Genomic DNA, 15,176 nt, shown 5'->3' with positions numbered 1-15,176 from the left:
GCAGTGTGATATTCTGGCATGTGTCTTTCTCAATCTCTTATGTTGAAGCTGTTCCACTATGTATAGAATATTTAACTACTCATTGAGCTAGAGAAAGTGAAAGTGACTCTTGGCCACTGTTTAAAGCACTCACCAAAGAGAGACAGGATACAGGCCCTGCTCCACAGGGCTATAGTGGTATTCTCACGCCAGCTCTGACCCAATGACTATTCAAGTAGTTCATACAAAGTGGAACAGCTTCAACAGGAGACACTGCAAGCAACATATCTCAGTGGAGAGGGTATTCTCCTCAGAGGTAGGAGACTCAACTTGAAGTTCCTGTTCCATATCAGGTAGGGGCAAGGGAAAATTGAAATCAGGTCTCCGACTTCCTGGATGAGTGCTTTTACCACTGGACTAAACATCAGAGTGGGAGCAATGGAACCCCTACCAGTATTGTTTTATGCAGGACCTGATCTGGTAGGCAGCTTCTGAAAAGTTGCTGTGGGTATGTTTGCTGGCAGATTTTTAGGCACCTTGGGGACTTTACCAGCAGAAATATAAGCACCTCAGGACTTTAGATGCCTACAGGGTGAGGCAGGAGCTAAGCAGGAGTTTTGAGGATCTGACTTCTTTATTTCAGTGCCTAAAGTAGCAGGTAGGTGCCTAACTCCCTTCTGAAAAAAATTACCTGTTATATCTGGTTCAGTTCAATACTACATTTAGCAACACACCTACATATTGTATATGTAACTAGCATATATTAAATACACACACAGAGAGACCACATATAACATTCACAGAATAATCCTCCCAACATCAGAGTGAAATTATATTAATGCAAGACTCTTACAAGCACCTATGTTAGTGATTATTTATGATTTTTTTCATAAGAATATAAAATTCCTTCAATTTTAAAAATTAAAAATCTTTGCAACTGTTAACAATTGCTAACCTGCTGTAGAAGCCATTTGTACTGTATCTTTTAAAAATCCCAGGAAATTTGACAGGTGAAATTAGATGAGTGTGAAAAGGGCTACAGTATTAAAAATAGGCAGGCTGACAACAGGCATTAGTAGCCTTTCTTCTTCACTACAGATAAAAAAAAAAGGATTTTATTTTTGATCCAAAGATAACTTTATTCCTTATCTCCTGTTTTTTTATGCCAGGACCCTTTATGATGTGCCTGAAGTATGATATGTCTTTTGTCGTTAGACAAAATGTTGTTTTCCTTTGCCTGCTGCAAAGCCATTACATGCCATCTTTACCAGAATTTCCTCAACAAGAGCATCCCAGATTTCTAAAGTGTTAAATTGAGGTTATTCATTCAAACCTTTGGAATAGATTCCTAGAGTTCTTGCTGCCATTGCTGATGTTATTGTACATAAATTATTAGTAAAAGTAATTGTTCCATTTGAAAGAAATCTGAACAGGATTGTGATGTACACTTTCTTCATTATGGGTGTAATCCAGAACTCACTGAAGACAATTGGAGTTTTCTGCTGACCAAAATGGTCTTTGATTTGGGCCTTAATGAGACAATCTGAATAAAAATAGTTCTCTTTAAGGAAAAAATTCTCTTCTTGGATTTAGATTTTGAGTCTGATATTTAATAATTACAGCTGACTAAAGAACAACAATTCTGTTTCTCAGAAACACTGAGATTTTGAAATTTTCATTCCTCAGTGGAACAAAACCAAAAGGCTTTGAACATTCTGAACAACAAAACTGTATCAAAACGTTTTTGAAATGTGCATGTGTCGCCTAGTTAGGGATGTGGGAGATCTAGGTTCAAGGCCTGCCTCTGGTTAATTCAAAGCAGAAATCATCATTCTGCTTCGCTAGAATTCAGGCAGAACAAAGACTTGAACCAGGGTCTCCTAAATTCCAGGCCAGTACCATTACTAAGAGGCTGTAAGAGTGGGAGCATGTGTCTCTTTCTCTCTGCCTGGAACCAAAAAAACGGCTTAGTCATTACTGAAACATCTCCACAAAATGGTTTTGAAGATTCAACCAGCTCTATTAAAAATGCCAGAACAATAGTGGAATCAAGATCTTTCCTGAGGAATAGAGAGAATAATATTGCCTTTACTTGTAAATAGATATGCACAGTTTGCATAGCGTTTTGCGTACGTGTGGATTGAGAATACAGCATGGACTTCCTCCCATCAGTTTCAATGATCCACAGATTCACAGATTTTAAGGACAAAAGGACCATTATCATTGTCTACTCTGATCTCCTGTATAATATAGGACATATGGGATTCCTGCACCAATCCCATAACTTCCTCTTGAACTACAGCATATCTTTAAAACAGACGTCCAATTTGATGTAAAGACTACAAGTGATGGAAAATCCACCACATCCCTAGGTTCTAATGGTTAATGACCCTCACCTTCACTCTGATGTTGGGAGGATTATTATGTACATGTTATATGTGGTCTCTGTGTGTGTGTATTTAATATATGCTAGTCACATATACAATATGTAGGCATACTGCTAAATGTAGTGCTGTTAAATGTAGTCTTAGCAAGCTTCATCTTCCAGCTATGGGATCTTGATGCCTTTGTCTCATAGATTAAGGAACTCTCTACTATCTTCTCCCCATTAAGTATTTATAGATCATGATCAAGTCACCTCTTTAACTTATGTGGGATAAACTAAATAGACTGAGCTTCTTTAGTCTTCCATTATGAAAGGCATGTTTTCCAGCCCTCAATCATTCCAGTATCTCTTCTCTAAACCCTTGCTAATTTGTCAACATCCTTTATTATTATTTAGTTAGTTAGTATTGCAGTAGCACCTAGAAACTCCAATTATAGACCATGGCCCTATTGTGCTAAGCATTATACAAACACATAATAAAAATTCCCTTCCCCAAGGAACTTATAATCTAAATGAGTATGGAGACCAGAACTGGACATGGTCTCCTAGTAACGGTCTCATTAATACCATATAAGGTGGTAATCACACCTCTCTACTTCTACTCGACATTCTCTTGCTTATACCTCCAAGGGCCACATTTGCTTTTTTAGCCACCACATCGTTATGGTGGGGGTCAAGCTCAGCTGGTTTTCCACCATGATCTTTAAGTCCTTTTTTGAATCCTTGCTTTTCAAAATATAGCTCCCCATTCCATAAGTGTGACCTACATTCTTGGTTCCTAGATCTACGACTCAGCATTTAGCTACATTAAAACACATGTTGTTCAAGTGAGCCCAGTTTACTATGTGATCCACATCTGTAGAACTGACCTGGCCTTATTATTTACCAAACCAGCAAATGTTTGTGTCATCTGCTAACTTTGCCAACAATGCTCTTATGTTTTCTTCTAGATATAAGATATAGAATAGCATTAGGCCAAGAACACAGTCCTGTGGACCCTATCAGAACTGCCTTAATTGGATGACTCCTCCACATTTAGAACTACTTTTTTATATCTATCAGTTTTTAATCCATATAAGATGTGCTACATTGATTTTGTATAGATTTTTTTGTAATCAGAATTTTGTGTAGTACTAAATACCTTATAGGAGTCTAGATATATTATGTCAACAGTTATCTTTGTCAGCCAAACATATAATCTCATCAAAAAACAATAATTTGTTTGCTTGACAAGACCTATTTTCCACAAAGCCATATTTATTGGCTTTAATTACTCTACCATCCATTAATTCTTTACTGATTGCATCCCATATCAGAATTTCTATGAGTTTGCCTGGGATCAATGTCAGGCTAACTGACCTACAGTTATACAGGTCATCCCCTTTGCTGTTTTTAAATATTGGTACAACGTGTGCTTTCTTCTAGTCCTCTGCAATGTCCCCAAGTTATCCAGTCCTACAGATTTAAAATATGATTTACATTAACAGTTACTCTTTAACATCCTTCCCAGTTATTGTTGTAGGAGAATTTCATTATCATTGTAAACTGTGAATATCCAGCTTCTTGATTATGATGCTTTCCTTGTTTGCATCGATTTTAGAATGCACTGATTTGATTTCAGCCCCACCCTTCACCCCCTGATATATATATATATATATATATATACCCACACTTATGGTCCAGATTGTCCCCTCCCCTCATAAAACCTTTAGCCAGGGGATATTACATTGTAGAGATCTCCTCACATCATATTATCAGGGGGAGTGAGGTTTGACAGAAGGCATGTCCTTAAACATGAAAGATTCTTGCGGATCTGCAGGAGGACCTGTGCCTCTTCACTAATTGTAGCCCCAGCCCCTCTTGCCTGGTTCCTTGAATGCGGCAGCCCACAAGTCTTCTGGTAAGGGGTAGGCTCCACAGTGGTGATAATACAGAGAACTCTACTATCTTCTCCAGGGATTCTCTGCAAATGAAGATGCACTTCTCTATGGCCAAATAATTTCCACTCTTCCTCTTCCCGCTCCAGAGTGGGCCATGTTAATTAATCATTTGACCAATTGCTTGCTATGTGTAACTACAACACAGGCATTAGACAATCAGCCTGTTGCAACATTGTTTCAACAGTAACAAAACCAGGAATAGAATTAAGTTGCAGAATTATAGAAGTATAAGATTGATCAGTATTTAAAAGGAATAATTATGTATTAGATATCTAAATAAGGAAGGCTAAAATGCAAGACCTGTAGGCTGAGGCCTGAAAGATTTTAGCTTCGCTATTTTAGGCCTTGGAGATAAGAAATGCTGACATAAGTAACTGAAGAATAACCTGATGCCATAAGATTATGGGAAAAGAGGTACCAAGGGTAATACTGCAAAAAATGACCTGGAAGATTACTTTTAAATCACAAAAAATGCAACATAGAGTAGTCACATCTGTATCTAACATGTGTCTTAACCTCAGGATACAGGTTATACATCAATGTTAATGAGACTAACAGGAACTATACACAACCTATAGGAAATGGAGTCCCTCAGGTTTCTAGGAGACACCAGACCAAAAAGGAAAAAGAGGGTTGACACTTTCATGCACATGCGCAGAATGTAGGTATAGGCAGAATCACATTATAAAAAGGGGGAGCTCAGAGTGGGAAAATTGAACTTCCTATGGGAAAACTCCAGCAGGAATCATCCCTCTACTGATGATCAATCAATGAGAGACCCATCAGACCCTAACACTATCTAGGTGGATGTGAGTATCTCTATAGTTAATACTGGTTCATGGAAATATCTAGGAGTTGTATATGCTGTGACATTCACAACTTTGTTGGTAACGTTAATAAAATTGATAACAGATAGTGGACCTTGTTCTTGTGATTGTATGTGTTACTTGCCTATGGTTTCATGTGTTCCTATGAGCTCTACATCTAAAATAAGCAGAGGTAACTCTGTTCAACCTGAAACTGTAGCCGCCAGAGACAAACCCTCAATGATGTAACATAACATAATTAAAACTAACTTTAAATAAAAATAAAGGCTACACCAAGAACCTGTAGAAAGGCCTCCACAGGGTCTGGAAGAGATGTGAGGAGTTGGTGCCTCAGAGGTGGCTGTTCTCCCACTTCTGCACAGTAGTGGAGAGACCCACACATGGAGGATCTTGTAGTGTGCAGATCTGGAGAGGCATAAGTTATGCAGTTAAATAAAAATTACATCTATTCATTTTTGTTGGGTTTAAATATAGTAGGAAATATTTGCTGAAACCATTTAGAAACTTTTATACTGTATTAGCAAATCATGTCTCATTCAGTCTGCCAGGTTTGACATAACACAGTCAGCTATGTTGTATAATGTGACATGCTGACATAATTGGAGCTGTCATGTCATCCTAATGATAGGCCATGAGAGAAAAATGGGGGAAAAAAGACATGACTCAAAATATCATAGCTAAGATGATGATGGATTTCAGTGAAAAATATGCTCTTGCTAATTAAAATAATTTGAAAACTATAATATATGTACATATATGTAAGTGTGTATGGGTAATATACCCATATATAGAATTATAATAATTTACATTTTTATACTGTTAGGGAAAAGCCCTATAGAATTTAATAGGGATGAAACCAATAGGAGTCTATAGAAATTTAATAGCATTATATAGAAATTGCTCTAACATTCTATAGAATTAAATAGCTAATAACATTCTTTTTAAGGGACTTTTTAAAATCTTCTTAAAAGAAAATTCTATCAGATGCTTAAAATATATATAAATATTATCATGTAATTAAATTCTAAAGGATAGCTCCATAAGACTGGTGTCATTTGGTTTGAAAGACTCCAAAGGAATGAGTGTTATATTTATTACCTGTAGATTTACCCACATACAACAGAATTGTAGTACTATTCCCCATTGAGAACATGCATACAGTCACAGTAAATGCTTGGGCATTTTTAGAGAACATCTGTTACTGTTACTTTGTGATGGCTATTACTATTATACTGCAGCAATGCAGTGTTGTAGCCATGCTGGTGCTAGGATATTAGGGAGACAATGTGAAGAAAAAGAGGATCTCTGTATAGCTCATAAGCTTGTCTCTCTCACCAACAGAAGCTGGTCCAATAAACGATATTACCTCATCGACCTTGTGTCTCTAATGCCAGTTAAAATGAACACAAATTATGCAAAAGTATTTTGTCCAAATGTTAGTATTTTACTAAAAGCATCTAAAATCTTGTATTCCAGAGCTCTAATCTTGCAGAATGCTATCATTCTAGAATGCTATGAAAAGTAAAACGTGCTTTTTTTCCGTGTCACAACAGCTGAGCACTGTCAACTCCCATTACCTTCAATGGGAGTTGAGGGCTCTCAGCACCTTGTAGGTCTGGGCCCCAAATGAAGATCTCTGTAATTTCCAACTGTTAACCATGGACACAGTTGTGTAGGCCATGCCCAGGAGAAACTCCTTACTCAGTAAGGGCTGGATGATTGGGTCCCCGGGGTCAACTTTTCTGACTATTTCTATATGATCACATATGATTTGCCAGAGGTAATTTGACACATATCTAGACTTTGTCATACATCCATTTATAACAGATACTTTTTCTTTGTGAGTTCCCTTTCTTTTGAATTAAAAATAAGACTGGAAAGTGTAACCCAGCTGTGTATTTCTTTAGTAAATAAGGAGTCTTCACTAATTTAATTTATTAAACATTTTACAACATAATGGAAGAATATACCCACTTTTTCCTTCTCAAACTGATATTGTAAAGAAGCAAACAAGATTATACAAAGCCGTTAAAAACAAGAACTCATGACATTTAAAATGTATGCACAGATTTCCCAAGAGAAAATAAACACACATCCAGAAGGAACTCACTTCTAAAGATGAAGTGACACAGAGTTTTATCTAAATGAAGTAAAATCCATGTAGGGGAAATAATACAGCTGCCAGTTACTTACCAACAGAAATTCAAGGTTGGAGAACACAGGATGAGAAGGAGAGCTACCAAAATACCAGCTATTGACCTAGGTCATCCCCTCCTGTGGTAAAACCTGCAGCAGGCGGTTGTAGATAGGAAATCTCTCTTTGCAAAGATCTGTTCACAACATCCTCTCAGGGGCTGGTCATGTGGCTATTCCATAATACATTTAATTTTTCCAAGGACCTTTCTTTTAAATTATTTTAGATTTATTAGAGCCATCTAATATGCTAGTCTATACTTTTATAGAGAAACGTGAAAAGTATATATATTGGATTGATGCTTATTTTTTAATATGTACAATATGTTTTTTAACATATAAATGAAGTACCATGAGGCTAGCCCAGCTAGAAATGTGTGAACAAATTATTTTTGGTTTACCAGCAGTTCTGAAAAATCAACAACAGGTCAGGTCAAACTGAATCCCAAATATTTTGGAATTCTCAGTTAATTGAAAATGTTAGAAAAGTTTCATTTCAGCTCAAATGAAATGTTTTGTTTCACACAAAATATTTTGTGTCAGGTTTTTTAATAAAAGCAAAGGAAATAAAGGGCTAGATTCATAAAACGAGAGGAGGTGGTAATGCCCCCTCGTTCCCCCCGACCTTTGTACCAAATAGCCCAATGGTTAGTACACTCACTTGGGAAGCAAGACACCCAGGCACGAGTCCCTGCTCCAGGGCAGGAATTTGAACCTGGATCTCCTGCAGGCAAAGGAAATGAAGGATTAGATTCACAAAACTGGTCTGGAGTTAGGGACTTGTACCCAAGTCTCCCTGCTATCTGAGTGCCTTAACCACCAGGAGATTGGCTATTCTGAAGTGGGCTGCTCTCAGTCTCTCCTGCCAAAGCAGTTCTACTTCACATAAAGTACTTCAATCATCATTGAATAGGCACAAGAATAATTCTATTGCCTGGTGGCTAAGGCATGCACCTGGGAGTGGGGAGACCTATGTTGAAGTCCCAGGTCCAGAGCAGGGATTCAAAGCATTTCAGGTGAGCACCCTAACCACTTGCCTATTGGGTATGAGACCGGCATCATCACCAGTGGTTTTGTGAATGTTTCCCTAGTCTTCTCATAAATCTATCCCAAATAATCAAAATGGTTCATTTTGATAATATAAAAATGGTTCATTTTGATACCAGCAGAAAAACAAAATGTTCAGGCCAAAAGCGTTCACCAGAATCAACCCAAATTTGCTAAATGTTTTGGTCAATCCAAATCTGCCTTCTTTGGTAACAAAAAAAGATTAATCCAAATAAATGTGCCCAGCTCTAATACCAGCTTTCCTGTAATGCAGATACCCAGCTTGAATTCACCTGAAATTGGATCCTCTCTTTCCTATTTACTTTAAAATATGGTAAACAATGCAATAGTCTTGAAAGAATATGCTATTGATAGGAGAAAATAAAATTTATCATTTGGAAAAACAGAGTCTATTAATGTTGTTTTCTTTTTCAGAAGAACTTCATTTCACAGATTCTCAGCAGCTCTCAGAGCACTTGATCAGTTCAAAAACAGGCAAAGTTAATTAATGATTTCAATTTCAAAGCACCTTTGATTAACTGAAGCCAGTACATAGGGAGGCAAACTACTTTTCATTAATGATTCTTTTTATCGTTTCTATTATAAAATGCCTCTAATTGACAGCACATATTTTCAAAACAGCCTGTATTATTAGATTAGAAAACTGACGCTGTTCACATCTGGGTACATGAGCAAAAATAATTAAATTTAATAATAATGAATAAAAAAAACCTTACAGTAATTCATCATGCTACTACTGTAGCATGAGCAGTGAAGGCTGAGTGGGTGCCAAATTAAAAAATGAATCCATAAAAATATGCCAATTACTATAACTGTAATAAAATTCCAATCCCTGTTCAAGTGAATGTGAACCATAATAATCATTCTGAATCTCAGTGGGGCCTTTCGAATTCGCATTTCAAAATTGCCCTCAAACATACAATAGACAAGAGTAGTGCAGTATATTAGCTTTAGAGATCATATACAGCACAACAAGCCAAGTAAAATAGAGGCCCTGACTGATTTAAAAAAATCTACACAATGCTGCAACTTAGGCCTTGTCTACTCTACGGGGGAAGATCAATCTAAGTTATGCAACTTCAGCTACATGAATAACATAGCTGAAGTCGACGTACTTAGATCTACTTATCGTGGGGTCCATACTATGCGATGTCGAAGGGAAATGCTTTCCCGTTGATTCCCCTTGCGCCTCTCGTTCAGGTGGAGTACAGGAGTCGACGGGAGAGCGATCAGCGGTCGATCCGCTAAATCGATTGCTGATGCATCGATCGCCACATGTTGAACCCCCGTAAGTGTAGACAAGTCCTTCGCGTTCTTACATTTATTGTGCTGTTTCCTAAATTTAATCAATGGTCTCAATATACTTTGCAAATTTTTCCCGAAATCATCATTTGTATACTGAAAGCTTCTGAAGACACGTACATATGATTCTGATTATTTAAGCATACTGCATTCTTCTCAGTTTTGTATACAGTGTCATTTGTCAATCTTAGGAAATAGGGTTAAGAGTAAATAGAGAACTCTGTATGTTTAGAAGTTTTTAAAGTGTCCTCTTACACGTATTGTACTGCAAACTAACTTCCCTTTCAGCAGTTAAGAATCAATTGTTACTTGTTACAGCCAAGAAAAGTATTGTATAAATGTCGTTTAAGCAATGCAGATGCATTCGTCAATGTGAGGATCGTCTTACCTTGTTCCATATGAAAGAGGATAAGCCTTGCAAGGGTGACTTTCATGATGGACTCTCCATGACCAGTTGCAGAGACAGCACCAACAAGGTTGTCAGCATAGCCACCTGAACCTGTTTACAAACAGCATGTAAATTATATGAACCAGTTTAATCTGCTTGGCAATTGCGGCACAAATGTTTGTAAACAAAGCAAATTTACTCTCAGCCACTGTCACAAGAAAAGCTTTGAAATACTTTACATTTATTATTTTGCACTGCACAGCTCGTAAAATAAAATAGGAACCTACCATCTGAGGCCTACAAACCCTGAAGCAAGCAGACACTTTTGATGGCCAGGTTTCCCACAGCCACTGTACTTCAATGTGACTCCTTACTTTGGTAAGGACTATTCAGATGAGTCGGGGTTTGAAGGAGCGGGTCCTAAGAGCTGTTAACATCACAGGAACATCCAAAACAAAATATAAATCTCTTTCAGGGCAACTAGTTCTTTAATGTAAGTGAATTATTCAAATGTGAATTTCACAGGACCCTTCTGACCTCCATTTATCTCTCCAACCCTCCCCCCAACCCAACCATTTTGGCTGATACTTGACTCTATTCTTTGGGCACTGGTAAGTGAGATAATTTCTCTCACTAATTCCCCATCAGCGTGCACAGTTTGAAAAAGGATAGCAATTACATTTCATGCATATTTCATTCTCAGAACCTATCTGCAGAAGAACATTACAGAAGTAATTAATGTGCTTTGTCGTGGGAGGAGTCAAAGGAAAATGTTCCCCCAGCATCGAAATGTAGTCACAGCTCATTCCATTATTTGGGAGTTCATTGATAAACCTTTCCTACATGTCTGTAGCCAACCATGGACTGTACCTGTCAGTGAATTTCAGAAGTGAATTTCACCCTACATGAATAGTGCTTCTCTTTTTCACCATCATGGACAGCAGAAGCCTTGACATCTTTCCTGAATCTGTTCCCTTTCCTCCCAATCCCCTTGCAAAAAAAAAATGTATCTCAGCATTCTACTGGCACACCAGTGAGGCAGTCTAGAAATAATTTATGTATTTTTCCCTAAAACAAAGGTTTTCTGCAAACATTTTGCTTCCCTCAGCAGTATGAAAATAGATAGTATGAATGTGTTTTCTGAATATATCATGTAAAGAGAAAAAAGACTTGCACAGGCAACACTGCCACAAGACTCACAAAGTAAATGACTTTTATTATATGAATGGAAGTCTAATCAATGGGACAAATTTATCAGCAGGCCTCACATATACACTCACAAAATTTGCAAGTGCATCCTTTTGCATTCACTAAGACCTGCATTTGTGTGTCTAACTTATGCATATGAAAATGGAATTCAAGCTGAGCAGATATATGCAATGTATCTGGAAAATCTATGGGCACATATAGGGAGGCTGGTTGAAAATATGGACTTAAATATTCATTTAATAATTAAAACTATTAAAGAATTTTCATTTAAGGTAAAGGTAATATTAAATTGAAGAGCTTTTCCAACTTACAAGATATATATTTTTTAAAAGCTAAGTTTGTTTCCCCTTGCTTTAAGATGGCTGTGAGATTGCTGGAATACAAATACAAGGCATATCAACTCATTTCATTACTCATTTATATGGAGCTATCTAGTGCTGCTAGCCACTGGAAGTGTTTATGATTTTTCATAATTTATGTAAATCCCCAACTATGATTTTTCCATGTATTATAGATGCAAAATATTTCTTTTCTTTCAAGTAGTCAAAAGGAGTTCTTATTTCCCAAGAAAATGTTGTTATTTTATCTGCTTGATGGCTTATATGGAATGACATGGTGATATCAGTCCAGTTCCTTGCAGAAGATATTCACATCAAAATGTTACCATAATAGACCATGTTTTTGCAAAGGCTTTTGCACATTCTTAGTATGAGATATATAATTATTGCTATTGAAGTCAATAGAACACATGTGAGTAAAGTCAGGCCATATGTAAGTGTTTGAAGGACCAGGGATGTAGTTAGTAACTTTGTTGCCAGTATCAATAGCAAGTCCAAAAACAGAATGAGCATGCAGACTGAGGTCTTATCTCTTACTGGGTGGCCCCTGAGACAGGGTGGAGAGACTTTGACAAGGAAGTCTGGAGAAACTTGCAGTGAGACTGCCTGTGCTGTATTTCATCTGCAGTTAAAAAGGGCACACTGAGTCTCCAGGGCAGTCAAACTGGCACCTTTCTTAAGCAATATATTCACTCCATTCACTTGAAAATATTACAAAAGACTCAGAAGAACATGAATTCTGCACTCTTGGAAAGGATGGATTTCTATGATGAGCAGCTTTTTGTAATACCAGGTCCTATGCTAGTCAAGGGACCTGATGAGAAGATGATTGTGTGAGTGACTGTAAACTGCAAAATGGTGATGCGCTCTTGACAAGAAAAATGTGAGCAGTAATACATGTCAGAGAAAGCCCTCGAAGCTAAAAGCTGCAGAGTCTCAGGAGATGTAGGTGAATTGACTGGGAAGGAAAAACTTGACTTTCTTAATCATGGCACCATTTTGACACTAGTTCAGAAAACAAAAGTATCTTAGTAAATGTCTCAATATGCAAAAACAGGGACACTCCCAAACTGTAGGACTTTGGCAGAGAATGGACATAAAAGGGCTCCTAAATGCTAGATACACAGGTCATGAGAGCATGATGAGAGCTGGACAGCTGAGCATCAATCATTATGCTGAAGACCAGAATCTAGGTCAAATCCCATTACCTATAGTGGGTAAGAAAACAGTGAATGGCTTTGTAAAACCTTTACTTCGCTAGAATTTATGGATAAGCAGACAAAGGTGTTCTGCTTTGTATAAGGAGCTTAGTTTAAGGCTACATCTATAGTATGATCTAGGAGTGTGATTCCCCTGCTCCATACGTGTGGTAGCTCTCATTGAGCTAGCATGAGTATAAATAGCAGTGTAGCTATGGTAGCACAGATTGGAGAAAGTCCAGAGAAGAGCAACAAAAACGATGAAAGGTCTAGAAAACATGACCTACGAGGAAAGATTGAAAAAAATTGGGTTTGTTTAGTCTGGAGAAGAGAAGACTGAGGGTGGTCGTGATAGTCTTCAAGTACACAAAAGGTTGTTATAAAGAGGAGGGTAATAAATTGTTCTGCTTAACTACTGAGGACAGCACAAGAAGTAATGGGCTTAAATTGCAGCAAGGAAGATTTATGAGAGACATTAGGAAAAACTAATCCTAACTGTAAGGATAGTTAAGCACTGGCATAAATTACCTCAAGAAGCTGTGGAATCTGTGTCATGATCTAAGACAAACACCTGTCAAGGATGGTCTTGATAGTACTTAGTCCTGCCTCAATGCAGACGACTGGACTAGATGACCTATCGAGGTTCCTTCTAGTCCTAATTTCTATGATTCTATAGTAGCAACAGAGGCATAGCTTAGCTGTACTGAGTATGTACTCATCAGTGTCATGCATGTTTGCGTTTCACATGGCGAAGGCATGCATCTGCTGCCACCACCGATGCTACCCTGGCTACACTGCTATTTATTTTCATGCTACCTCAATGATAGCTACCATGACTATATGTTTGCATAGGCGCCAACTCCATGGGTGCTCCGGGGCTGGAGCAGCCACAAAAAAAAAATAGTGGGTGCTCAGTACCACCGGCAACCCTGTGGATAAGCACCTCCCTTTCCCCCACAGCACCTTCCACCCGCCATCGGCCCCGCCAATCAGCTCTTCTCCCTCCCTCCCAGCACCTCCTGCCCACTGCAATCAGCTGTTCAGTGGTGGGCAGGAGGTGCTGGGCATGGGTGCCAGGTTTATATAATTTTTGGTTGTGCCCTGAACGGAGCCATCCCATCCATAGGATGGACTGGGGCAACCACCCTGGGCCCTGGGCTTTGTGGGGGGCCCACACTTCAGGGGGACACAGGGTCCAGGGCAGCCTGAGGGGTTAGTGGGAGGCCTGGTGCAGGCAGTAGCAAGCAACCCGGCTGCAGCCCACCCCTGCTTTGCCCCCTTCCCAGCCCCATTCCACCCCTTCGACCAAGCCCCCCAGGCCGCCCTGGACCCTGCATCCCCCTCAAGTGCGGGGCCCCCAAAAGCACAGTAAGCCCAAACATCAGTGGAGCCAGGCCCACATTCCTAAATATTGGTGGAGCACAGATACCACAGGCCCATATAACTCGCTGCCTATGGTGCTGGGGGGGCAGGGGGAGGAGCAGGGGCAGGAAGAGGCGGGGGAGTGGTGGAATGGGATGGGGAGGGTGGGGGCGGGAAGAGGCAGGGCAATGGCGGGAGTGGGAGTTGGGGGAAGGAGTGGAGTGGGGGCAGGGCCTGGGGTGGAACAGGGATCGAGCACCCTCTGGGAACTGAAGAAGTCAGTGCCAATGCGCTTCACCACCCTCCTAGTGAAATAGTTTTTTCTAATATCCAGCCTAGACCTCCCCCACTGCAACTTGAGACCATTGCTCCTTGTTCTGACATCTGCCACCACTGAGAACAACCTAGCTCCATCCTCTTTGGAACCCCCCCATCAGGTAGTTGAAGGCTGCTATCAAATCCCCCCTCACTCTTCTCTTCTGCAGACTAAATAAGCCCAGTTCCCTCAGCCTCTCCTCATGTTCCCCAGCCTCATAATCATTTTTGTTGCCCTCCACTGGACTCTCTCCAATTTGTCCACATCCTTTCTGTAGTGGGGGGCCCAAAACTGCATGCAATACTCCAGATGTGGCCTCACCAGTCCCGAATAGAGGGGAATAATCACTTCCTTCGATCTGCTGGCGATGGTCCTACTAATACAGCCCAATATGCAATTAGCCTTCTTGGCAACAAGGGCACACTGCTGACTCATATCCGGATTTTCGTCCACTGAAATCCCCAGGTCCTTTTTTGCAGAACTGCTGCTTAGCCAGTCGGTCCCCAGCCTGTAGCAATGCCTGGGATTCTTCCATCCTAAGTTCAGGACTCTGCACTTGTCCTTGTTGAACCTCATCAGATTTTTTTTAGCCCAATCCTCCAATTTGTCTAGGTCACTCTGGACCCTATCGCTACCCAGATGTCTCTTGGGTGGGTTGCTCTTGACTCC

At 39.4% G+C, this 15,176-nt stretch overlaps 1 protein-coding gene across 12 annotated transcripts in view; it reads right to left on the bottom strand.

The window, feature by feature from the left end:
• LOC101949232 (isoaspartyl peptidase/L-asparaginase-like) overlaps window positions 1-15,176 on the bottom strand; it is a 236,845-nt gene that overhangs the window by 15,505 nt on the left and 206,164 nt on the right. For 6 of the 12 annotated variants that reach the window (XM_065587915.1, XM_065587914.1, XM_024101585.3 and 3 more), the window contains 2 exons: window positions 10,084-10,194; window positions 7,987-8,049 (listed from right to left, as the gene is read on the bottom strand). In XM_065587915.1, the coding sequence (XP_065443987.1) occupies window positions 7,987-8,049; window positions 10,084-10,194 (174 nt within the window). Of the gene's footprint in view, window positions 1-5,381; window positions 5,538-7,986; window positions 8,050-10,083; window positions 10,195-15,176 lie in introns of all 12 variants that reach the window. The other 6 variants (XM_065587919.1, XM_024101589.3, XM_024101587.3 and 3 more) reach the window with 5 other exon arrangements.

Source organism: Chrysemys picta, chromosome 3 (genome assembly GCF_011386835.1).
Source record: "Chrysemys picta bellii isolate R12L10 chromosome 3, ASM1138683v2, whole genome shotgun sequence".
NCBI lineage: Eukaryota > Metazoa > Chordata > Testudines > Emydidae > Chrysemys > Chrysemys picta.
The sequence above is the reverse complement of the archived record's forward strand: the minus strand, read 5'-3'. Positions and strand labels throughout refer to the sequence as shown.